We start from the raw sequence: 24069 nt of genomic DNA on the forward strand, positions 1-24069 counted from the left end.
CTCAGAGTTTTGAGTCAAGAGATCTGGATGGCTGCAGACAGCCCTGGGCCTCCTTCTGCTCATTTGGCCAGTGAAGGGATTTTTAAACTTCTTTAGCAGTGAAGCCGTTTCTTCAAATGATATCCCAAGTGAAACTCTAATCAATGAGGCAGATAAAACTGGGTGCGCTGTGCTTGCCCGCTGCCCACCTTCCCCCACCCTCTCCACCTCTAAAAACACCCAAGGCTCCCGGGAATCAGTCTGATGTTCTCCTGACATGGATACTTCTTGACTAATTGGCTGCTCCACTGATTATCTCGAGGATGTTAAGCCAGGCTGCTCCTGGAAGCTGAGGGAGGTCTCTCCCACTCCCCACGGCCCACCCTGCACTGCTGGGTCTGGGAAGACAGGCAAGGTGGTGGGGTGACTCCTCTCAGGGGGCCAATCATTAACCAGTTTTATCTTTGTGAACCGTCAGGAGGGTGGGGGGATGGGGCTGGGTTATGGGCCACACCTCTGGTGCAGGCACAGGGAGTCTACTAGGGGAGGAGAGAAAGGACCCTTTTTGCTAAGAGGTCGGGGGGCACTTTGAGTCCCTACCTCCTTTTTTTTTTTTTTTTCTTTTTTTTTTGGCCTAGGATTTTCTTTAAGGAACTTACATTGTGGCCAACTCAGTGACAACCTGGTAACAGAGTCGCTCTGAAGAAAGACTAAAGCAGGAAGCAAGCCAACATATCCCCTACCCCTAGTCATTTTTGGCATGCATTATGTGATTTCTTTCTTTTTTTCCACAGGGGGATGGGATAACTCATTTCCCTACTCCTTTCTGTTTGACTTTATCCAAATGATAGTAGGTTTGCATTCTCTGAGAGTTTGCTCACACATGGGGGTAGGGATGGGAGAAAGGGAAGGGAAGTGACATTGTATGACACCTACTTTGGGCCAGGAGCTTTGCTTATATTCACTGTCTCTGTATATCTCCCCACAACCTTGGGAGGTAACCACCATGACTCTCATTTTACAGATGAGGAAACTGAGGCTCAGACAGTTGAAGTGCTGTGTCCAAAGTCTCATGATTTAGACATGGTAAACCAAGACTGAGCCCAACTTGTTTGGCTTTTTCCATTGCATGCTATGGGGGGAGGAGGGTGGGGCAGGGGAGCTGATGGGGGCATTTCACAGTGAGGGTTCACCAAGCCAGTGTCTTTTCAAGAGTGGACAGAAGTCCTGGCTTCGCAGGTAAGAGAGGAAGCAGTTCTTTACCTGCTGGAGTTTGAGGGGTTCTTTGGAACCGCGTCTCCCCTCCCCCACTTGGTGCTGTGCCGTAGAGTTTACCGTTCATGCTGGATTTGTTTGAATTAAGCATTGCCCTCCCTAAGAGCCTTTGAAAGTGCACAAGCCCCTGGAAGATGTGACATTTTGTATCAGTGATCTCAGCTGGAGTGATTGATGGGGCTGTTACAGAGCCTTAAAGCCGAGGAGGTGTAGCCTTATGCTTTTACCTAGGGTAAGCTTGAGGTCTGGAAGCGGGGACTGACTTGGCCAAGGTCACACAACATGCAGCAGGCTGGACTTCTTTGCCCAGTGCTGTTTCCAGTCTCCACAAGTCTGTGGCAGGCAGGCATGCAGGCAGGAGGGCTCTGGGCACCTGGTGGGAATTGGAAGTGGGCAGGGCTGGAGGAAAGGTCTTTCTGCTGTGTGCTCTGCCCCAGATGAATGGCCCTGTGCTGGTCATAGGGTCCTCTGTCCTCTTCTTCTAGCCCCCGGCAAACAAGGGCAATGCTCAATATGTGAGCCAGAACTACCTCTAGTGTCTGTTTGTTTGTTTAAATACTCTGGCAGAGACATGCTGTCCCAGGGGGCAGGGAAGGCAGTGTGGGGCTCACCCCCCTGAGGAAGCAGCATTGTCCCTGTGGGCTTTGGCTGGGAATGTTTCTGAAGAAGCCCTAATCTCCTGCTCTGCCTAGCCTCATAGTCTCTGTCACCCAGGGGAGCACTGGGAGAGCTGAGTGAACCAGCAGTGTCCTCCAGACTTCACTTCCTTGCCTGTTCCCTATCCTTGTTCCATTCAGTTGTCTAGCCTCCTGCTCTTCCATCAAGACTGTAGTGTCACCTCCTCCAGAAAGCCCTCTCCCACTCTCAGCAATCATGTGCCCCCCTCAGAGTTTCTATTTTCAGTTTACTCTTGGGTTCACCTCCCCACAGGAAGCACCTTCCACATCGTTATAGTCCCAGGGCGCAGCCCAAAACAGGGCTCAAGGGCTGAGCTTCACACTTGCTTGTGGAATAAATGTCCTGTACAACCTCTTGTGGAAAGCCCTTCCTGATGCCCATTCCAGCCGGTTTGATTGCTCTGTGTCTGTACCTTCCTGACACTTCATACCTCCCTCGGGGCCTTTTTCTCATCCTACCTTCGTGGATAGCTGTGTGCAGCAACTCCCCAAGGCAGGTATTTTTACTCCTGTTTTACAGACGAGGGGAACTTTGGGTCAGAGAGGTTGAGTAACTTGCTTAAAGTCACACAGTTAAAGAGTGGCAGAACCAGAAGTACCACTTGGGTTCATTTGGATCCAGAGTCCCTGCGCTTTCTACTGCCCTACTTGGGTGTCCTTGTATCTCCTATAATATCAGCACAGTGCCTGGTGCCTGGCAGGCCTTGGGAAATATTCACAAATTGGAACAAAGCTCAGCTCCCAAGTTGGGAAGGAGAAGGCAGCTTTAGGACTTTAGCTGCCACCTCTGCCACCACCTTCTTCCCAGCAGAGGGACTCCCTCCAAGACTGGGTGGGGGTGTGAACACGGGCAGCAATGGGCAGGATGGGGGTCAGACTGTGAGGGGGCAAAGACTGGAGTGTTAGGAAGTGGACATGACTGGGGCTGTCAGGGAGAAGCCATCCAGGGAGACAGTCTGATGTTTCGGGATTAAATTGAGGCCCATGTAGGAGGGGATTAGACTGAGGCCCATGAAAGAGGGGCAGAGACGAGGCTCATGGGGCTTGGGGGTGCTACGGTTTGGGGTGCTCCCCCAGACAGTGACCCTGCCCTGCCCCTTCTGCCCCCTCTCCCTTTTCCCTCCCCTTTCCCTGACTGGTTCTCTGGAGGAGTTAGCCTCTTGGGCTTCCTCTGCTCTAATCTTGTTCCCCAGTCGGCGTCATTACCCATCATTACCCCAAGTTAAACCTCCAGATCTAGATGGGAATATGTTATTGGCACTGGAAAAAAAGGGCCTTCATCCTTGCTTTCACTTCATCTTCTCATTGCTTTATTGCAAAGAACTAGTGAGACACAGAGAGAGAGAAAGAGAGAGAGAGACCCACAGCTAGACAGAGAACTGGGGGGAACCAACTCAATTCTCTCCCCTTTAACTGAACAGATTCTATCCCTGCCCTTGCTGTGGGACAGCTCTGTGTCTTGCAAGGCTGCTAGGTGCCTGGGATGTGGGGGCTGGAGTGAGGGAGAAACCTTTCTTCCATCACAGAGAAACCACTTGGAGAAATGTTTCGACAACATCAAGACACAGTGATCTCTCCCCCTTCTCTCTCCCCCTGTCAGAGGGGCTCTGCCTCTCCATCCACAGGCTTAGAGGGTTTAACCCCACCCACACAGGGATAGAGTTCTTGAACCTCAAAGGTGTCAGGACAGCAGGACACAGTACAACAATTGTGCCTTGGGCCCGATCACTACTTGCTTTGTCTGGGGCCGCTGCTGGCTCCTGGCCACTATTCACGCTCTTCTCCACCTCTGCCCCTCTCCCACCTTCCCCCTCACCTGCAACTCCTTCTCTTTCCTCTTTGGCTCCTCCTGAACTGCTTCAGAGTCACAGGCTGAGGCTGCCCCTCCAGGGGACCCGCATGATCTCTCTCTGGGCTGCTCTCTGCTCTACGCACCCCCACCCCTGCCATGTTGCTGGATGACCTTGGGTCCCTCCGTGCCCTTGGGATTCTCTGGGGGACAGTCTGCCCTGATATTTCCTGCCCTGAAGCAGCCTGAAGAGGGAGGACCAGTGGAATCAAGTTTTTTTGGGGGGGAGATTAAGTCCATGGGAGAAGATGCTACAGGGACATGATGTGGTCTTATGATTGTTGACTTGTGTTCCTTGTTCTGTGTGTTTCTGGCTCCTATTTTTGAAGACCCAGCTGTGTGGAGCTCTTAGTTTGATGATAACCCATGGGGCTGGGTCCATGACAGTGTGTTATTGTGAAAGCTGGTGACACCACACTGGGAGATGGGATCCAGGGTTAAACCCCCTCCTGGGGGTCACCACCAGATTGTTGTTCTGAAATGAAGGGTGAAGATGGGAAACCACTCCTCACCCTAGCGAAGGGTGCTCAGAACCCCTCAGGCCAGGCTGCAGTTCTGCTTCCCTGTTCCCCTGGTTTCCTGGGCAGAGCCCACAGAGGATGCTGTAACAGACTTTGTTGAGTAGGGGGTGGTTGGCTCAGGTAGGGGAGAGCCCTTTGGTTATTAAGTGACAATTGATGGCCACTCCTCCTTGGAATTCCTTCATCTTCCTCCCAACTTCAGGGTCCTTTATTAAGACTTCCTCTTCAGGCCTCTCCAGGGACTGGGATGAGAAGGGACACAAAGGAAGGGGCCAGAGTGAGGCCTGGTGGTAAAACTGGGAGCCTCTGTCCTGGGCTCTGCTGGCCCCAGAGTAGGGATGAGGCAGGGGATCTCTGCCAAGATACCCACATCTTGTACTCTGGGGTGCTAGATGTGGATCAGTTTGGGAAAGAAGGAAATTTAGTGACTTTGCTTCTGTGTCCCACGCAGCGGCTTGGAACATGGAGACTTGGTGAGGAGGCCTGCCTGGGAGGGGGCCCTGGGCCAGCAAATAAACATTTACTAACTGTAAAAAGACCTTGTCCCTACTGCTTGGGAGCCTGCTAGGTGGTGGAGACAGGACTGGAGGCATGAATGATGAAGAGGGTAGGATGAGGTGGCGGGCGAGACAGACCCTCTACTCTAAAAGGCCTCAGGACACCACTCCTGTGGAATTGGGGTACTAAAGGGGTAACCTAGCACCCCTACCAAACCACAGTGCCATGTGCTGAGGCTGAGGGCTGGTTGAGTAACCTCCTTGTATCATTTTGGTCAACTTGTTATGTTCAGTTCTTAGCCTAGCCCCCATTTTCAGCCCAAGCCTTCACAGAGGCTACATAAGCCCCAGGCCAGGCCCTGGCCATATCTGGATGAATAACGAGACTGGTTGGTCTCTTTCTTCCCACAGGTATTCACAGGTATTAGCCACCCCCTACCCCCCAACACACATACCTTGTTCCTGGTGGCTGTGGGGGGGCCTTGCTGGGTCAAAGCCCAACCAGGAATTTTTCCAGGCTGGTTTCTATATGTAAGGGTGGGGTGGGGGGCCTTGGGGAGTTAGGGAAGACTCAGGGAATTGGGGTGAGGGAGGCTTTGAAGGAAGGGAAGGGACTGAGGAAAGGGAGGAGAGAGGCTACCAGTTGCAAGAAGTAGGCAAGGGATCCTGGCGGTCTGGGGGGCTGCTGAGGAGAACCTCTCAGTTCTGTTCAGAAGATGAGCTGTGAGCCTGGACTGGGGCTGATAGAAGCCTTGGCCCCTGGCCTGGTGGGAGCTCTGGGCAGCTGGCCTACAGACGTTCCTTAGTGCTGGTGAGTAGGTTTGAATCATCACTCAGGCCCTGGCCTCCATCCGCCCCCACCAGCCCCCTGGCCTCAGTTCCCTGGCAACATCTGGGGTGGAGGGGGGAGCAGGAACAAGGGCCTCTGTCTGCCCAGCTGCCTCTCCCTTTGGGCTCTGCCAGACTCCACAGTGCATACGTGGGCTCCAACAGGTCCTCTTCCCTCTGGGCCACTGACTAACCCCAGAACCACACGGCTTCCCATTCTCAGCCCTACAAACACGGTGCCAAATACTTCTCCCCAAGGGAACCTCCCTGAACACTTCCCGATGGACCCCAGTCACTCCAGCCCTTTGGGTGCATCTCACTCTGATGTCAGCAGGCCTGATGAGGGCTATAGAGGGACACATTGTCCAGATGAATACATCGTGCCCCCTATGCCCAGCACTGGGCTCTGTGCATATGAGGCCATTCGAGTCCCAAACATGCCACTGTTTGGGAGGTCAGAAATGGGGGGATCAGGGGTAAACTCCCTCCATTCTTCCTGAAGCCTCGTGAGCCAGAGGCGTGCAGACCGTCCGTAGTCACTAGGGGGCGCTCAGCCACCACAGGGAAGCTGGGTGAACTTGGGAGAGTAGCAGTCTTGCGTGAGAGTGAGGACGCGTGTGAGTGTGTGTTGCGGAGGAGCTGAGAGTGCTGGGGGGAGAAAGCCAGGGGCCACCCCAGGATTCCAACAGATCTGAGTGTCTCTCTCTCCATCCGTCCCTGTCCGACTCCTCCAAACCCCTGCCCACTTCTATACTCCCAGCATAGAGGGAACAGCTCTCGAGCCCTGTCCGCACATAACCTCACTTTCCTGTACTCCCCCCATCTCCCAAATACCGCGCTGGTGTGGGCGTCTCCAGGCAAAGAGGGGCGGATAGGTCATTTTTAGGCTGTGAACCTTGGTGGGGCTTGAGATTTCCCTTCGCTGGGGTAGGTGGTGGGGGGCGGCCCAGGATTCCCTCAGTGCCCCTAGGCGAACGCAACGCCAGGGGCCAAAGCGGCGCGCGAAGGGGACGGACGCAAGGGGCTGAGGTTGAGTCTGTCCCCGCCCCTGGGCGTTCCAGGGGCGTGTCGGGGGGAGGAGCCAGGCCTTCTTTTTAGTCGGCTGGTAGCGGTGAAGAGCGCAGAGGCTTGGGGCAGCCGGGCTGCGAGGAGGCCGCGGCGCGGGTGGTGAGTGGAGCCGGCGGCAGCTGCACTCGGTCCGGAGAGACGCATCGGCGAGGGGGACGAACCGGCGGGGTCACCAGCCACGGGTCTCCGCACTGGAATTTGATATTCATTTACCCAGGGTTTACCCTCCTCCTTTTTCCCGAAACATTTTTAAAAACAGTATTCTTTCCCGTTTTAATTTATTTTGGCTTCCCATTCCCCGCTAAATCCGGCCGACCGTTTGGGGAGATTGCTCCTGTACTCCCCCAAATCACTTCGGATTTTGGAAATCAGCAGAGAGAAGAAAGAGGTAGCAAGAGCTCCAAAGAGAAGTCGAGGAAGAGAGACTGGGTCAGAGAGCGCGCGCGGGCAAGCGAGAAACGAGAGGACAGGGGCAAAGTGAGTGACCTGCTTTTGGGGGTGACCGCCAGAGCGCGGCGTGAGCCCTCCCCCTCGGGATCCCGCGTCGGACCAGCAGCGCTGACGGACAGACAGACAGACACCGCCCCCCGCCCCAGCGCCCACCTCCTCCCCGGCCGGCGGCCGACGGTGGACGCGGCCGCGAGCCGCGGGCAGGAGCCGGAGCCCGCGCCCGGAGGCGGGGTGGAGGGGGTCGGGGCTCGCGGTGTTGCACTGAAACTTTTCATCCAACTTCTGGGCTGTTCTCGCTCCGGAGGAGCCGTGGTCCGCCTCGGGGCAGCAGATCCGAGCGAAACCGGGAGAAGTGCTAGCTCCGTTCGGGAGGAGCCGCAGTCGGCGGAGGGGGAGGAGGAAGAAGAGAAGGAAGAGGAGAGGGGGCCGCGGTGGCGACTCGGCTCTCGGAAGCCGGGCTCATGGACGGGTGAGGCGGCTGTGTGCGCAGACAGTGCTCCAGCCGCGCGCGCGCCCCAGGCCCTGGCCCGGGCCTTGGCTCCGGGAGGAAGAGGAGCCCGCCTAGGCGCTGAGGAGAGCGGGCGGCCCCGCAGCCCGAGCCAGAGAGGGAGCGCTAGCCGCGCCAGCCCCGGCCGGGCCTCCGAAACCATGAACTTTCTGCTCTCTTGGGTGCATTGGAGCCTTGCCTTGCTGCTCTACCTCCACCATGCCAAGGTAAGCGGTTGTGCCCGGCTGGCGCCGCGGGCCGCTGAGAGCGCCCATCCCGGCTGGGGACGTGCGTGCGAGCGCGCGCGTGGGGGCTCCGTGTCCCACGCGGGTCCTTGGGCACCGGGCGCGCGGCTTCCCCTCTATCCTGGTACGTGTAGGGGGAGGGGGCGCGCGCTAGGTGGGAGGGCACCGGGATAGAGTCTCACCGCCCACGCGGGCCCTGCCCACCCACCGGAGTCACCGCACGTACGATCTGGGCCGACCAGCGGAGGGCGGGAGCCGGAGGAGACGGCTGAGGGGGCTGGGCTTGTGCTGCAGCCGGCGGCTAAAGTTTGCTCCCCGCCGCTGGTCCCCGAAGTCCGGGCAGCGGGGGGCGGTAGTCGGAGCCCGGCATGGCGGGGGCGGCTCGGACCTTGGACCGGGGGAGGGGAGAGAGCGTGGAGGGGGCAGGGCGCAGGCGAGAGAAGGGGCTTGCTGTCACTGCCGCTCGATCTCTGCGGCCCTCGACGCGAGTTGGGGAAAAGTTTTGGGGCGGATTGCTGCTGGGGACCCCCCCTTCCACCGGGCCACCTGCGCCGCACCACCCCCTCCCGTACCAGCTCGCGTCCCGCTTGGTGCCCGCCCTCCCCCGCCCGGACGGGCGCGCGCGGCGCGGAGCCGATTACATCAGCCCGGGCCTGGCCGGCCGCGTGTTCCCCGAGCCGCGGCGGCCCGAGCGGGGAGCCCGGGGCGGCGAGCGGCGCCCCTCCCCCCACTGGCCCTCTGCGGGAAGGTGACCTCTCGAGGTAGCCCCATCGGAAGGATCCAGAGAACCACCCCTATCCCTCCCGCTGTCCCCAGCTCCTAACCCCCTCTTAAGAAGAATTTCCTGACGCCCCTTTCCCATTTCCTCCCTAGCTCGAAGAGAAGCCCCTGCCACCCCTTTATTTTTGACTCCTCTCTGCTAAGATCTGTTTAACCCCTCTCCGGTCCCAGAGTCCAGGGAAAGAATGATCACTATCAGGAGTCGGGGGTGCCAGGGCCCACCTCAGTGCTTTGTCGAGACTCTACCTAAAGTCCCGACTTGGTGACAGCCTGCTGCCCTCCCCTCCCCCACACTTCCGAGTGATCTGTGCTTTAGCTTTTATGGGGGTGGCCTAAGGGAGGGTTTAAAAAGTGTCTTTATCCCACTTTACACTTTTTGGAAAAATGGTTTGAAATTTGCTGTGCCTCGGGCAGTGTGGGACTAGCCCTCCCGGAACCTTTGGAGGGAGCTCCTGACAGCCTCGCAAACACACTTTGTTCTGCTGAAATGGGCGTTGGAGCAGGAGCAGGAGCAGGTGGTTTTTTGGAACTGCAAACTTGGCCACCCAGCTTGCTTCTCAAAACCACCTAAGGGGTCTTTTTCCGCTCTTCCTTCAGCCAGAGTACCTCTGGAGAGAGGCAAAAGGAAAGAAATGGGCTGGGGTCCCTGATGCCACCCAGCGTTCCTCAGACCCTGGCACAAAGGCCTTGGCTCCAGGCCTCCAAGTAGGGGGAGGAAGGGGGAGGAGAGGCCCGCCGCCTGGCCACACTGTGACCTTCAGAGGCCCCCAGAGAAGGGCACCTGGCCCCTCCCCGCCCAGAACTGCCCCTCCCAGTGCCCCCTAGCCTTGGAGAGGGTATGAAGTTTCTGTCCCCTTTGCTTTTTTAGGCCCAGGAGGAGTGGAGGGTATAGGGAGAATATTGACAGAGGGAAGCCAGGCAGTGCCATGGAGAAGGGTGAGGGGCTAAGGTGGGCACTCCAGGGGGTCCCTGAGGAAGCTGCAGTGGGAGGCCCTCCAGCTGGGATTCTGGGAACCTTGGGGCAAGGCTGGGGGTATGGGGTTCATGGGGGAAGGTGTGGGAAGTAGAGAGGCAGACTGTCAGATTCTTTGGAGTCTGCAGTTCTGTGGGCTAGAGTGCAGCTCTGTTGCTCAGAATCCACCACCAAAGAGGTGCAGGTGGGATGGGCTGTTGGTGAGACCTGTAGACCCCCTGGAAGGGCTGGAGGAAGCCTTTGCCTGTGGGGTGCTGTCAGGTCCACATGGTTGGGCTAGTTGACCTTCACAGGCACTGGGGAGGGGAGGAATGATCTGAAGGGGGTGGGGAGGGACCTGGCAGCCTCAGGCGTACGTAGTTCAGGGGGCCCCCTAGGGGCTGGGCAGCGGTAAGGCATAAAAGGCTTCCCTGGTTGCCTTTGAGCAAGGTGCCCAGCAGGTGAGAGGGGTTTGGGACCCCCTCATTCTGGGAGGGAGTAGAAACCAGGGAACAAGGTGGGAATGCGAGGCCCGGGACTTTGGAGATACATTTAGGCTCTGGGGAGATTTGTGCACAGGGAAAACTGAGGGCCTCCCCTCCCCAGGGTTTCCTCCCAAGTTTTACCCTCTGGACAACCTGGGGTTTGCTGAATATTCCTGAGGACAGAGGAGTTTGGATGGGGGAGGGTGGTTGGTGCCCTTCGGTCCTCCGCACCCCCCTCCCTCCCCAGCACCAGCTCACCCTGGTATTTGTCATGTCAGCAGGAGAAGGTCACCATGTTGTTTTTCTCGCCCCCAGTCCTTCCTTCCTGCCCCAGTCCAAATTTGTCCTCCTGTTTGACCTTAATACTTACCTGTGGCTTTGGACCAGGGAGTCAGGGGGGCTGAGAGGCTTCACTTCTCAGCAAGGGGCCAGTGAGACCTGGGAAAGGGAAATGTGGGGGAGGGGCATGGACCTGGACAGTGCAGCATTCTGGTTTTCCTCCTGTGTTTTGAGCCTCCCCACACTCCAATATCTGGTCAGTCTTTATCTTCCTTGGCTTCAGAATTGGAGCGGTCTGGGGGTGGTCAGCATGCTCTGTGCTGTGGGGAGCTCCCAGAGGTCCCCTGTTCCATACAGAAGCCCTGGAGAAGCCAGAGGCTTCAGGCTGGGAGGAGGTGAGGAAGGAGCAAGGGTGGGGTGGCTGGGCCAGTGCAACCCTGCCCCTGCTCATTTCCATTCTTCGCTCTTTGTTTTGTCCTCAGTGGTCCCAGGCTGCACCCATGACAGCAGGAGAGCAGAAACCTCATGAAGGTGAGTCTCTTGACCCCTCAGGGGGTGGGTAGGAAGGCCCAGTTCCTTCTCAGCTCAGTGGTGGGAAAGGGACACAGGAATCTGGGGATCAGAGAAGGAAGAGGTGAGTGCTGACAGCTTAACCCTTTCATTCTGTAGGAATCTGTGTCTCCTACTCAGATCTCTGCTAGAAATAGGACTTGTAGTCTTTTTCTTCTGCCTTTTCCAGTAAAATTTTATTTGGAGAGTGAGCTGTGAGCATAGACCAGGAAGACAGATAGCGTTCAAGGATCCCAGATGTCAAGGGAGGCCCCTTGTCCCCCCTGCTCCCAGGGGAGGATGGATATTTCATTCCACTTCCAATCCAGTCAGGTCCCACCTGTGGGATCTGTGTGGTGGGGGCTGGGACCCTTGCCCTCCAGATTGCTGGCTGTGTGTGAGCTGGAGGTGCAGAGGGCCCAGCCTCATGGAACCCCTCCCCGGGTTTTGCATTCCTTTGGGGGTGAAGAGAGAAAGTCCTGTGGCGTCCCCCTGCCCTCCTGGGGAGCAGGTTTGGGTACGTGTGAACTTCCCTCCTGGTCCAGCAGAGGGCTGGCTGTAGCTCCCAGGAGCCCCGCCCCTCTGCCCAGCTCCAGTCAGCCTGCCTTTTGTTTGCCGCGGTTTGGAGTACAGATCCTCCCATTTCTCTAGGGATGCCCTGGCTCTCCCCACCACTGAATGTGGCCTCTGTTCCAGCCTGGGGGTAGGCATACCCGATACCACTCCCCCAGCACTCCACTCTGAGGTCTTGAAGGCCCTGGGGTCCTCCAGGCGAGTTTCGCTGACCCAAATCCAGTGGCCAGGGTAGTGGCTAGGGGCAGTGTTTGCGCTGGTGAAGCCTGACTGGTTCTGCCTCCTTCCTCACCTGGGATCCCTTTCCTTGACCCAGGGCCTCGCTTCCCAGCCACTCCATGGCCTGTGACACTGACAGTCCTCTGCTCTCAGTGTGCACCCACCCCTCTCAGGCTCCAGTGGTCTCTCTCTGTGGTATGGAAGAGGCAAGTCAAATGGTCTTTGCTGAGGAGAAGGTTGTCTTGGAGAAATAAGGAAAACCACGATGCCTGAAGTTGGAGGGAGTGTATGTGTGTCCATGCCTCTGTGGAAGCAGAACAGTTTTCCTTGGAGGCAGTGGCTAGGGTGCAAAAGGTGTGCTGAAGTTGCCCCCTTCTACCTCCCAAGGACCTTGGGGACTCCAGGGAGCTTTTCCAAGGAATTCCCACCCTGGGCCTTTTTACCCTCAGCTACCAACCACCATGGCCCAGGCCCTTCTGCTTTCCTGTCCTTGTGGCCCCGAAGCCTGGGCACCTCTATCCCCAACCATGATGAAGTGTCAGGTCAAGAATTCTTGATTAGTCATCTTCTTCAATATAGACTTGGCTTAGAAAAGGACCTCTTCAGATCCCTGGTCTTGTTTATACTCATTTTGAAGACGCCTGATCTTAACCCTTTTGTAGGGGGGAAATTCTATGCCCATTGTCTAGATGGGGAAGCAGAGACCTCAGGCAAGGCCAGGGACTAGCTTTAGGAGTCCACACTGTTTTCCTTCCTGTTTTCACACCTGTAGCCTCCCCCTCTTCCCCTCAGCCCCCACATCCTCCTTAATCCACTAGCTCATCTTCCCTCACTCCTCTGGAGGGAGGAGCCAGGGGAGGCTCAGCTGTGGCCTCTGGGGAGAGGCAGCTGAGGGTATGCACTTCAGATGCCTTGGTGGGCTTCCAAACCTTATGTCACTTGGGCTGAGAAAAGGGCACTTGTTCTTAGGGCTGGAAACGGAAGGCAAAACCCTACACTTCAGCCTCTGTTTCAGTGTCTTTAGAGATCAGCCCAACCCACTTACACAGATGTGCAGAGTCTGAGGCCGAGAGGGAGGAACGGGCCCAAGGTCACACCAAATCTGGCCAGAGCCCAGGGTGCTGCTTCTTCCCTCCTGTACAGGGGAAACTCATTTCAGGGACAGGACTGCTATGTGGTGTTGGTGTTGGGGGAGGGGGTGTGATGGGGAGTGGCAGGCCAGGCCACAATTTGGAGTAGTCATTCCGGAGTCCTGACTTTATTTATTCTCAAGGGCCCCGCCCCTGTGGCCCAGAATTACTCCTTCATGCTCCGGTGCACCCCAGGCTCCACGGCCAGCCTGGGAAGCTGTCTTTACCCTGGTCTCCCTCCAGATCAGCTTCTAGAAACACTCTGTGGCTGCAGTGGCAGCACCGTTTTTTCCATGATGCAAGCAGTTTGCCCTCTTGGGTGGGGTTATCGGTGGCTGGCAGGGCTAGTGAAGTGTGCCTGTCCACAGCCACCTGCTGATTCCAGGCAGACCCGGTCTCTGTGCCGGTGCCCACCACCTCCTCAGCCCATGTCTAGGGGGAGGGCTGACAGATGGCAGAGTGCCCCTGATGCTTCCCCTCTATTTCACAGGATGTTGGCTTGGGAAGACTTTGATGTCGGAGCTGACTTTATTACCTACTGGCAGTGTGTCCTTGGGCCAGTTACTCAGCCTCTCTGAGTCTCTAGTTCCCCATTTGTAAAGTAGGGGTCCTACTAGAACCTCTTAGTACCATGGTGGGAGAATTGTTTGAGGTGACATATGTGGACTGCTGTGTACATGTCCAGTGCATAAGAAGTGCTCATTGAGTGGTTGTCAGTCACTGGTATGGCAGTGGCTGTGAGGAGGTTGGAGGGAAATGAGGAGTAGGTTTGCCAAGCTGACTGTTCCTCCTTTCACTGGAAGCTTAGAGCACCCTCAACAGCTATACTCACACTCAGGGTTGACCCTGGGATTGGCTTGACCGTCATGGTGAGTCAGGGGGGTCAGATGTGTCAGGCTGTCTCCCTCAGAACCTGACAGCACCATGTGATCTTTGGAATAAAAACACGACTTCATTAATGTTGGTGGTGGAGAACTTAGGGAAGGACTTTAATCACAGCCTGAGGGACTTAAGTTAGATTTTTGGAAGGACTTACCCTATAGCACGTACCTGTCATGGAAAGGAGCAGCCTTTCAGAGCTGGGTAGAAATAGGGGCCAACCACCTCTTACGGGACCTGCTGGGCTCATACGTCACCCCTCCCACGCAGTGGTGAAGTTCATGGACGTCTACCAGCGCAGCTACTGCCGTCCAATCGAGACCCTGGTAGACATCTTCCAGGAGTACCCTGATGAGATCGAGTACATCTTTAAGCCGTCCTGTGTGCCCCTGATGAGGTGCGGGGGCTGCTGCAATGATGAAGGTCTGGAGTGTGTGCCCACCGAGGAGTTCAACATCACCATGCAGGTGCGTACCTGTGGGAAGTGGGGGCAGGGGCTGCGGTGGAGGCATTAGGCTGGCAACAGATGGCCCTGGGTCCTTTCCTGGGCAGCTCTTGAAGGAAGGAGCCAGGCTTACCTTGCCTAGCTCCTGCTCCTGAGTCAGTCTAAGCGGGATGTGCGGGTCTTGCTCTCTTTGGAGAAAAGATACTGCATTTCCCAGTCAAGTTTTCTAGCAAGCCCTGAACACTTCCTCTTCCTCTCTGAGCTCTGCCCCCTGGGCTCGGGAAGGGGTTGAAACCTGTGATAGGAGCCCCTTCCTTCCACTCTTGGAAGAAGAGGGCCCTCCCTCCTTGGGAGTTCTGTTTGGGAAGCTGGATGAGCCTGGGCTTTGGAAGGTTAAAAAAGCCAGTTTGCTGCTGCCTGGTGATGGGGCACATCTTATCCTGGATGGGATGGGAGAGAGACCTAAGACCCAAGGGAGGTGTGGGTGGCTCTTGGGTAGCTACTAGGGGTAGGGTTAGGCCTGGAGGCAATGACAGGAGGGGAGGGATGGGGAGTGGCAAGAACCCAGGACCCGAATTCCCAGCCTGGCCAACCCTGCAGCTGCGTCTGCCCTCAAGAGGAGCAGGGGCTCCTTGAGGTCAGCAGGGCGAGGGGAGTTGGGGTGGGCCGGAGGCTCTTTCTGGTAGAGCCCCTGGTCCCCCTACCTCCACCACCCATCCCTGCTCTGGGTGCTGAGTGGCAGGAGCCATGGGGGTGTCCCACCTGGGTATGGCTGGCTGGGTCACTAACCTCTGTGATCTGCTTCCTTTCCCTCCAGATTATGCGGATTAAACCTCACCAAGGCCAACATATAGGAGAGATGAGCTTCCTACAGCACAACAAATGTGAATGCAGGTGAGGATGGAGTGACAGATTCATTGTTTAGCAAATGGCTGCAGGGGGCCTGCTCTGTGCCAGGGTTAAGCACATTCCACTTGTTAGCCCATATCCACCTTCCAATTGTATAACCACGGGCATTTCAATTTTACTCCAATGTGCCTCAGTTTCCACATCTGTAAAATGGGCACTATAATAGTATGTACCTCCTGTCATTGTTAGAGGGATTGAGTGAGTTGTTATATGTCGAGAGATTAAAACTGTACTGGTTTATCTTATATACTGTGTTAAGTTACTATTATTGTTTTTATTGTTATCATTACCATTGCCATCTGAACCCCTCTCAGTTTGTTCTTTTCTCTTTCTCTATCCCTCTGCAGACCAAAGAAAGACAGAGCAAGGCAAGAAAAGTAAGTGGCCATGACTTTAGCTCTTCTCCCTCTCCTTGGCTGGTTGTCTTGGTTTGGGGCTCTTGGCTTCCTCTCTCAGGGGGGTCTGATGGCTTCACTGGGTCTGAGAGTTGGTCTCACGGGGACTTGTGGTGGCAGCAGTGGGATGGAGCAAACTCCAGGATTATGTTTCTAGAATGAGTGACAAAACCCAGCCTGGTGCCTGGAACTTCCTTTGGAATAGACGATGTGTCTCCAGGCCATTCCTGGCCAGGACTCGCCATCTTGGTGTGTCAGGGGCTGGTGAGGTCACTGGCTCTTGACTTGCTCCAGCCTCCCATTGCCCAAAGCAGGAAGAGGGAGTGGGTGACAGAGAGGCCAGCTTTTGTGTGTCAGAGGAAATGGCCTCTTTTGGTGGCTGCAGTGGTGCAGTTGGATTTGGGGCTGGCTAGGGTGTTTTCTTAGTGTGTGCCCTCCTGTGGGAGTGAGGCAGGCCGGAGACGCTCAGCCCTCTTGGCCAGGGAGCAGGAGGTGAACGTTGGTCATTTTCTGAATTTTCCAGTGGCTCAGTGTAGAGGGTTGGGTCAGGATGGTGTGGAGGGTGAGGTCTGGGGGTGGTGAGCCTTCAAGATGGGGCAAGCAGCTGACATGGGGGATGAGCCTTGCAGGGGAAGAGACTGAGAGAGAGCACCTCTGCCCTTCCCCCACCCACCATCCTGTCTGCCCTCAATGCTCTGGGGACATTGAAGCCCCCTAAGCCTCAACCCTTTGTCTCTTCCCTAAGTCCCCAGCTTCCAGGATTGCTGTGGCTGCCAGAGCAGTGACTGGGGAGAGCAGGCTCAGAGAGAGAGTGGACGTGCATGTGCGTGTGTGTGAGATAGAGTGAAGCCCTTCTACCTTCCAGTACTTTCTCCTGAGAGGGAGCAGACCTACCCCTCTCCTCTGTCCCTTCCCCCTCATTTCTCCCCTGTGGTAGATGTTCCCAGGGGCATTCTCTGGGCCTGGTAGGTATGGAGAGCACTGGTTCCCTTGAGGGGGACAGGCTTCAGCCTGCCCCCCTTTCCCATTCCCCAAACGCCTGCCTTGCCCACAGGGAGAGTGTCTGGTGAGATGGTGTAGCAGGCTTTGACAGGCTGGAAAGAGGATGCCCTGCCAAGTGCCGCCCAGGCCCCTCCTCCTGACGCCTCCCTAACTCCCACCCCACCCTGCCTCCTGCCTGGGGCTCTGACACCCAGGCCCGCCTCTCAGCCCAGGTTATGGCTGAGCTGGCTGGCGCCTTTTATGTGCCACCCTTGGTTTTGTGCCAGCTCCCAATGTAGCTGCTTGCCGACACTGGCCCTGGAGGGACCCCCGTCACCATTGTACATGGAAATGAAGGCAGAAGGTGCCTGGAGCACAGACTGTGTCCCTGTCCCCTACACCCTCATCAAGTCAGGTCTCTGATCTGCTCCCTAAACTCAGGTGTTCCCTTTATGGCCCCCTGACCTTCAGGGTCAGATTTGTTCAGGGATGCTGGGCAAAGAGCCTACCCTCTAGGCTTTGTCCCCTGCCTGGGACTAGGAGACACCATGAGTGTGGAGGCCTGTGGGTCCAGTACTCTCCGCCCAGCCTCTGCTCCGCACCCACAGCCTGGCTGGGGGCTGGGTTTGTCCCCCAAGGGTGGCCAATGTGAGAAGGAGGAGTTGTTGAGCGCCTGCTGCCCCATCCTGCGTGTGTGTGCGTGTGTGCAAGCTCTTCCCTGGAGCCTGCCTACCCCCCCCAAGCCTCATGCCACAGAACATGTCCTGTCCCTGCCCTCCTCACTGCTTCCTTTCCTCTCCCCTTCCCCCTTGCTCTCTCTCTGTCTGTCTCTGTTTTTTATTTTCCAGAAAATCAGTTCGAGGAAAGGGAAAGGGGCAAAAAAGAAAGCGCAAGAAATCCCGGTATAAATCCTGGAGCGTGTACGTGGTGCCACCGCTGTCTCACTCCTTGGAGCCTCCCTGGCCCCCAATCAAACTCCTGTCTGCAGGACCCCGGAACCCTGTCTCCCTCCCTCCCCCTCGCCTTGGCTCCCATCCTCCCCTCTGCCGTAGTGTCTCTCTCTCACTCTCGCTCCACTAATTGGCACCGATGGGTAGACGTGGTGGTGGCCTGGCTGGTCCAGGATTGGGGGGTGGGTGGATGGGCAGAGGGAGCCTGGAGGATTCAGGGAGGGGCCTCTGGCTTGGCTGGGCACCGCCTTTCTCTCACCCACTGGGCACTGGTGGCGGGCCCATGTTGGCACGGGTGCCAGGCATTGATGCCTGCTCACCCAACTGGTTTCCACTGCTCTAGGCTTCCACACTTGTCTGGAAGCTGAGGCTGGTGGGGAGGGCAGACGTGTCGTGAGGAAGGGGTGCGAATGGCACGAGGCAGCTTGTTGTTGGCTGACAGAGGAGGTGGGGTCAAGCATTGCTGCAGCCCCTCCTTGTGGACTTGGGGCCTCTGGAAGGCAGCCCCCTATTCCAGCCCAACCCACAGAAGCCTCCCCATAGGGCAGCCTCTTCCTTCAGGTTCAAGACTGTGGGGGGGGGCCTGTCATGGGCCCTGTGGTCACCAGTGGCCTGGCCTGTGGACCCTGCCTCTGGGCTTAGCCTGCCATCACTCCTTGCTTCAGCCCACCTTTGGTGGAGAGGCCTGGGCACGAGCCCTCGCACAGGGAGAAGGTGGCCCGATTGCCATCCCCAGGAGGTAGAGAGTCAAAGGTGTGCTTTTGCAGGGGTGGTAGCCGTTGGGGCCCCATGGCCCGAGATCTGCACTTGTGCCCATGGGACAGCTCTGCCCCTTACGACAGCCCTGTCCTTGCACTCTCTGCCTGCCTGTGTCCGCCTCTTGCTGCGGGCAGACTTCCTAGCCAAGTGCTGCCTCTTTCCGCCGCTCTCTCTTGTCTTCTGCTGTGGCATCGGATCCTTCCAGGGCGTGGAAGGGTGTGGGGGCCCGAGAGCTGGGTGGGGGTGCCGCTGCCGACATGGTAGGGGGTGTTGCATGGATTTTTTTCTCTCTCTCTGCTGACGCTCTAGCTTAGATGTCTTTCCTTTTGCCTTTTGCAGTCCCTGTGGGCCTTGCTCAGAGCGGAGAAAGCATTTGTTTGTACAAGATCCGCAGACGTGTAAATGTTCCTGCAAAAACACAGACTCGCGTTGCAAGGCGAGGCAGCTTGAGTTAAACGAACGTACTTGCAGGTTGGTTCCCAGAGGACGAGCAAGTCAGAGAGGGGAGAGAGAGAGCGAGAGAGCGAGAGAGCGAGAGAGCGAGCGAGCACACCTGAGAGGGGCCAGCTGCTTGCTGGGCTTCTAGCTGCCTGCCTGGTGACCGCTGTCTTCTCTGCTTGTCCCTGCGCTGGGTGGCAGGCACTGGCCGGCCTGGCAGGGCCTGTTCAGATCTTGCCCTGGTCGCCTGAGTGGGCAGGCCAGTGTGGCTTCATGTGGTGGTGTGGACGCAAGCTGAGTGTTGTGTCCTGTGGTCCTGCTCGTGGTGACTGTTGGTCCTGATGTTGTTACTACCACCTTTGCTACTAATAGGGAGGGCCCTTCCCGGCGTGGGGGGTGCTGCCTCTGCAAAGTGCAAACAGTTGCGGTCCTCACCACTTTGTCTGAGGTCTGTACCACTGGATTTCTCATTCCTTCAGTGTCTCTCCATGGGGACAGGGGTTGAGTCCGTCCTCAGACTGGGGTCCTGGAGGGCACAGGTTCTGGCTGTTGATTTAGGGTGGATAGGATATGTAACCTCAGGGGACACTAGGGACCCTTAGTACTCCAATAGGCACAGCAATGCCCCAAACGGCCTACATATTTCCAAATGCCCCCAGATGGGTAGGGGGATCGGGCCTGCCTACTTTCCTAATATTAGACTGTAAGCTCCTCACACTTGGGCCTGGTTTTTATTCACCTGTCTGACACCTCCCCTCTCCCAGGACATCTGTACCCCTGTCCCTTGTTCACACTGGGGACCAAGGAAGCGTCAAGTGCATGTGTGAATACACGTCTGAGTTCAGGGGTGGAGGCAGGAGCACATGGCTGTGACAGGTGGCTGACAATCTTTTGATGCTTTGACTGGTGTTTATACCCATCTGGCTTGTACTCAAAGGCAGGAGACCTCTGGGTCAGCATAAGCTTCACCCAGAGGGGAGGAGCTTTTATGGGGATTCCTGGCAGGGCCAGGGTGCCCCCTGGCCAGTCCAGATGCCTCATTCATTAACAAAGTCTTTAGAGTATGGCTGTCTTTCCCGTCCCCCACATTCCTGTGGCTTGTGAGTGTCAGATGATACTGGGGGCCAGGGCCTGAGGTGTTGGTGTGGGGTTCTGTCGGTCTTGGCAGTATGTTAAGACAGGAAGTGTACAGTGGTGCTGGAGCTGGGGGGCTCTGCCTCACTCTGGAGCTGGATGAGGGGTATCTATGTCCCTGGGGGCCTCAGAGAAGATAAGGGACTTGCCATTTTAGGGTTACCATGGTGATTATTCTGCAGAGATGGGGTGGGGGATGTCTGCAGTGACTTGAGTGAAGTGAAGTTACCCAACCCACCCCCTAACCTGGCTGTATGGGGGAGTTTCAGTCCCCAAATTGGAGGGTTAAGATCCCCGTTCCCAGGCTCTCAGAAGGTCAGGAACTGCTCTGCTCTCTCCTTATGTGGGGTGGGTAGGAGGCGAGCAGCCCAGGGGCAGGGCCATGATGGGAAAGTTCTAGGCATCCCCTCTGCTTCCCCTGCCCTAAGTGGAATAGCATATTGGAAAGGACAGGCAGCTTCGTACCTGAGGCCTGCGGCTGAGGCCGGGATGGAGGGTGTGGAGAGGGAGGCTACACGTGTACCTCACCTTCCCGGGGCCCCAGGCCCTGCTGGCTCCCCCTCCCTTTGGAACCTCACTTTCCCCCCCAGGCAGCACCTCCCTTCCAATCCGTTGTCCCAGCTGGACCTCTGCACAAGCCCCATCCCTTGCTGTCCCCACTCGTTCCCCCAAACCAGCCCTGTAGAGACTGAGCTGAAACACCTCTTTCTGTCGACACTTTGCTGATTGACTTGGTCCAACTCTGCTCACCTGTCAGTTCTTAAATGTCCAGTAGGGACTGTTCTCTGGTACATGTTCATTTGTTGTTTGTGATGAGATGTCCTCATGTCCTTGTTTTGTCTCATCTAGACTGTAAGCTCCAGAGGGCAGACTGGGAGCCCTGGGCAGAGCTGCTGCTCACAAGGGGCCCCTCGGGCAGGGGCTCCTGGAGGCAGGGCTGTGCTTTCTCCTCTCCGCTCTGCTGCCAGCGCTGGGCTGTAGGAAGGGGAGGCTGCGACCTCCCCACCAGGGCTCCTCCCCTGGCCCTAACCCCGCCGGCCTCTGTTTCCCATTCCCCGCAGATGTGACAAGCCAAGGCGGTGAGCCGGGCTGGAGGAAGGAGCCTCCCTCAGGGTTTCGGGAACCAGATGTCTCACCAGGAAAGACTGACACGTGACTGACAGCCGCTGCCACCACCACACCACCACCACCGTCAACAGAATAATCCTGAATCCAGAAACCTGACATGAAGGAAGAGGAGATTCTGCGCAGAGCACTTTGGGTCCGGAGGATGAGACTCCGGCAGAAGCATTCCCGGGCGGGTGACCCAGCACGGTCCCTCTTGGAATTGGATTGCCATTTTATTTTTCTTGCTGCTAAATCACCGAGCCCGGAAGATTAGAGAGTTTTATTTCTGGGATTCCTATAGACACACCCACCCACATACATACGTGTTATATATATATATATATATATATATATATTATATATATAAAAATAAATATATATATTTTATATATATATAAAATATATATATTCTTTTTTTAAATTAACATTGCTAATGTTATTGGTGTCTTCACTGGATGTATTTGACTGCTGTGGACTTGAGTTGGGAGGAGAATGTCCCCACCCAGATCCCGACAGGAAAGAGGACGAGAGGGAAGACTCTGGCATCGTCATTTTGTCCCTCTTTGGGAAGCCAGGGTCCCCTCCCCTGCCTGGGAGATGTGCAGGGCCAGGGCACGGGGGCAAATTTGGCCTGCTTTTGGGAACACCGACAAACCCAGCCCTGGCCCCGAGCCTCTACCCCAAGTCAGATGGACAGAATGATGGACGACAGGTACAGGGACAAGGACGCTGGCTCTGACCAGGAATTTGGGGAGCCTCGGGACACTGCTGTGCTTTGGGGATCCCCTTCATGTGCTGCACGGGCATCTTGCCCCCAAGGGCACTGCCTGGAAGATTCAGGAGCCTGGGCAGCCCTCATCTCCTCTCACCTGCTTCCGAGATGCCCAGGAGTCCACTGACATGTCTCGGCGAAGAAAAGAGTGACTTTGGTGGAGCTCGTCCTCTGAGGGATGGCCCTCTGCCTTGGCCCTCTCCCAGCTTGGCCTCCTGGGTGCAGCCCAGGAGGGCCAGATGTCCTCAGACCATTGAAACCACTAGTTCTGTCCCCCCAGGAGACCTGGCTGTGTGTGTGTGAGTGGTTAACCCTCCTCTGTCCCCCAGCCCAACCCTTCCCGCGGCATCGAGAGACAGGGCAGGATCCCCGTGCCCAGCCTGGAGGCAGAGAAAAGAGAAGTGTTTTATATACGGTACTTATTTAATAGCCCTTTTTAATTAGAAATTAAAACAGTTAATTTAATTAAAGAGTAGGGTTTTTTTCAGTATTCTTGGTTAATATTTAATTTCAACTATTTATGAGATGTATCTCTCTTGCTCTCTCGCTCTCTCTTATTTGTACTGGTCTTTGTGTATAGAATTCATGTTTCCAATCTCTCTCTCCCTGATCGGTGACAGTCACTAGCTTGTCCTGAACAGATATTTAATTTTGCTAACACTCAGCTCTGGCCTCCCCTTTCCCTTGGCTCCCCACCACACATTCCTTTGAAATAAGGTTTCAATATACATCTACATACTATATATATATTTGGCAACTTGTGTTTGTATATATATATATAAATATATATATATGTTTATGTATATATGTGATTCTGATAAAATAGACATTGCTATTCTGTTTTTTATATGTAAAAACAAAACGGAAAAATAGAGAATTCTACATACTAAATCTCTCTCCTTTTTTAATTTTAATATTTGTTATCATTTATTTATTGGTGCTACTGTTTATCCGTAATAATTGTGGGGGAAAAGATATTAACATCACATCTTTGTCTCTAGTGCAGTTTTTCGAGATATTCCGTAGTACATATTTATTTTTAAACAACAACAAAGAAATACAGATATATCTTAAAAAAAAAGCATTTTGTATTAAAGAATTTAATTCTGATCTCAAAGCTCCTGCTGGTTTCTCCTTCTCCATTGAATCCTTCTTCCAGACTTTCTCCTGCCCCCGTTCCCTCCTGCCTTGGGGAACATGGCATTTGTCTGAGGTATGGGAAAGGGGTTCCAGGTGTGTAGGATACGGGTGACCCATCTCATTGTGCTGGGGGCCAGAGTCCTTCCATTCTGGCTGGGCCAGTCCTGGGGGGGCTCGGCCATCCTCTGTCATCTGTGAAAGGAGGGGAGGGGTGTTCTGGAAGAGGGGGAGGGAGAGACAGCTTCTCAGCAGGAGCCAAGGGTCCTGCAGTGAATAGGGCTGCCTTCAGGAATCACGTGATCCAGGCACTGTCCCTTGTTCAGGGAAGGAACTGGTCATGTGTCTGAGCTTGCTGCCCAGGGGATAGGAGGGGTCTGTGTTTGGCTCTGGAGCCTTGTTGGCTGTAATAGGTTAGGAGTGGGAAGGGGGTGCTCTTAGGGGCCTGTGACCCAGGGAGTAATTCTAGTTTTACATAGTCCAGAGGTTCCTTGAGCCTCTGGAAGGTGGACCCTCAGCTCTGGTTGTCCCTGAGGGGACTCTCTGCCCCGCCTTGCTGCCTGGGCCCTTCTCTCCTGCAGACCTGGGGAGGATGGGAGCTGTCTGGGTCTTTGGCATTAGTGACAGTGCTTCCAAATCCACTTTTCTAGCCTCTTAGTCTTTCAAACTGTATTTATTGAGCCATCAGCCATTGCGCCAGGGCAAGGGATGCCGTTATGAATAAGATATAATATCACCCCTTAAAGATCTGGTGAAGGTGGATAGGTGAGGAGACAGAACTATACATTCACGAATAGAAAAATACATCAAATATGATGGAGGCATCTGATTCAGCTTGGGGGAGGGGGTGGATTGGAGGTGGTAGAGTCTAGGGGGTCTGCTCATGACATTACTTCTAGGCTGCCCCGTAAAGCATGTGTAGGAGAGAGAACAGGCAGGGGAGGGTGGAAGGCTTGAAGGTGACATTCCAGGCAGAAGGGACAGTGTGAGCAGAAGCATGGAGGGGGTATCCAGGGGCTGGGTGAGGGGATGGAGGTGGGAGAGAGGCAGGAATAGACCCTGCCTGCAGTGTCCATGGTGCTAAGAGCCTAGCAGCTGAGGGGTTTTAAATGGAGCAACCCAGCAGGGAGGAGGCTGTTGTAGTCCTCCAGGAAAACAGCCAGTGGCTGATCTGGGAGGGCACCCCCTGCCTCTCCTGGCCACACTGTACAGTCCCTGCCCTCACACAGCTTTGGGTCTAGTTAAGTGAGTTAAGTGCTCGTTTTCCAAGCACTTTCCACCTGCAGCTCTTGTGCTGGTCAACACTGAATCTGCAGGATG

General features: G+C 55.7%; 1 protein-coding gene across 1 annotated transcript; it reads left to right on the forward strand.

Annotated features, from left to right (window-relative positions):
• The first annotated feature begins 5907 nt into the window (after nucleotides 1-5907).
• Nucleotides 5908-22722, forward strand: VEGFA (vascular endothelial growth factor A). Its single transcript, XM_074349070.1, has 9 exons — nucleotides 5908-6102; nucleotides 6725-7858; nucleotides 10855-10903; nucleotides 13993-14189; nucleotides 14985-15061; nucleotides 15424-15453; nucleotides 17301-17372; nucleotides 18501-18632; nucleotides 20795-22722. Exons 1-9 carry the CDS (start codon nucleotides 5908-5910, stop codon nucleotides 20814-20816), a joined length of 1908 nt encoding a protein of 635 aa, XP_074205171.1. The 3' UTR covers nucleotides 20817-22722.
• Nucleotides 22723-24069: the final 1347 nt, after the last annotated feature.

The sequence above is a fragment of the Camelus bactrianus genome, chromosome 20 (assembly GCF_048773025.1).
Source record: "Camelus bactrianus isolate YW-2024 breed Bactrian camel chromosome 20, ASM4877302v1, whole genome shotgun sequence".
Lineage (NCBI taxonomy): Eukaryota > Metazoa > Chordata > Mammalia > Artiodactyla > Camelidae > Camelus > Camelus bactrianus.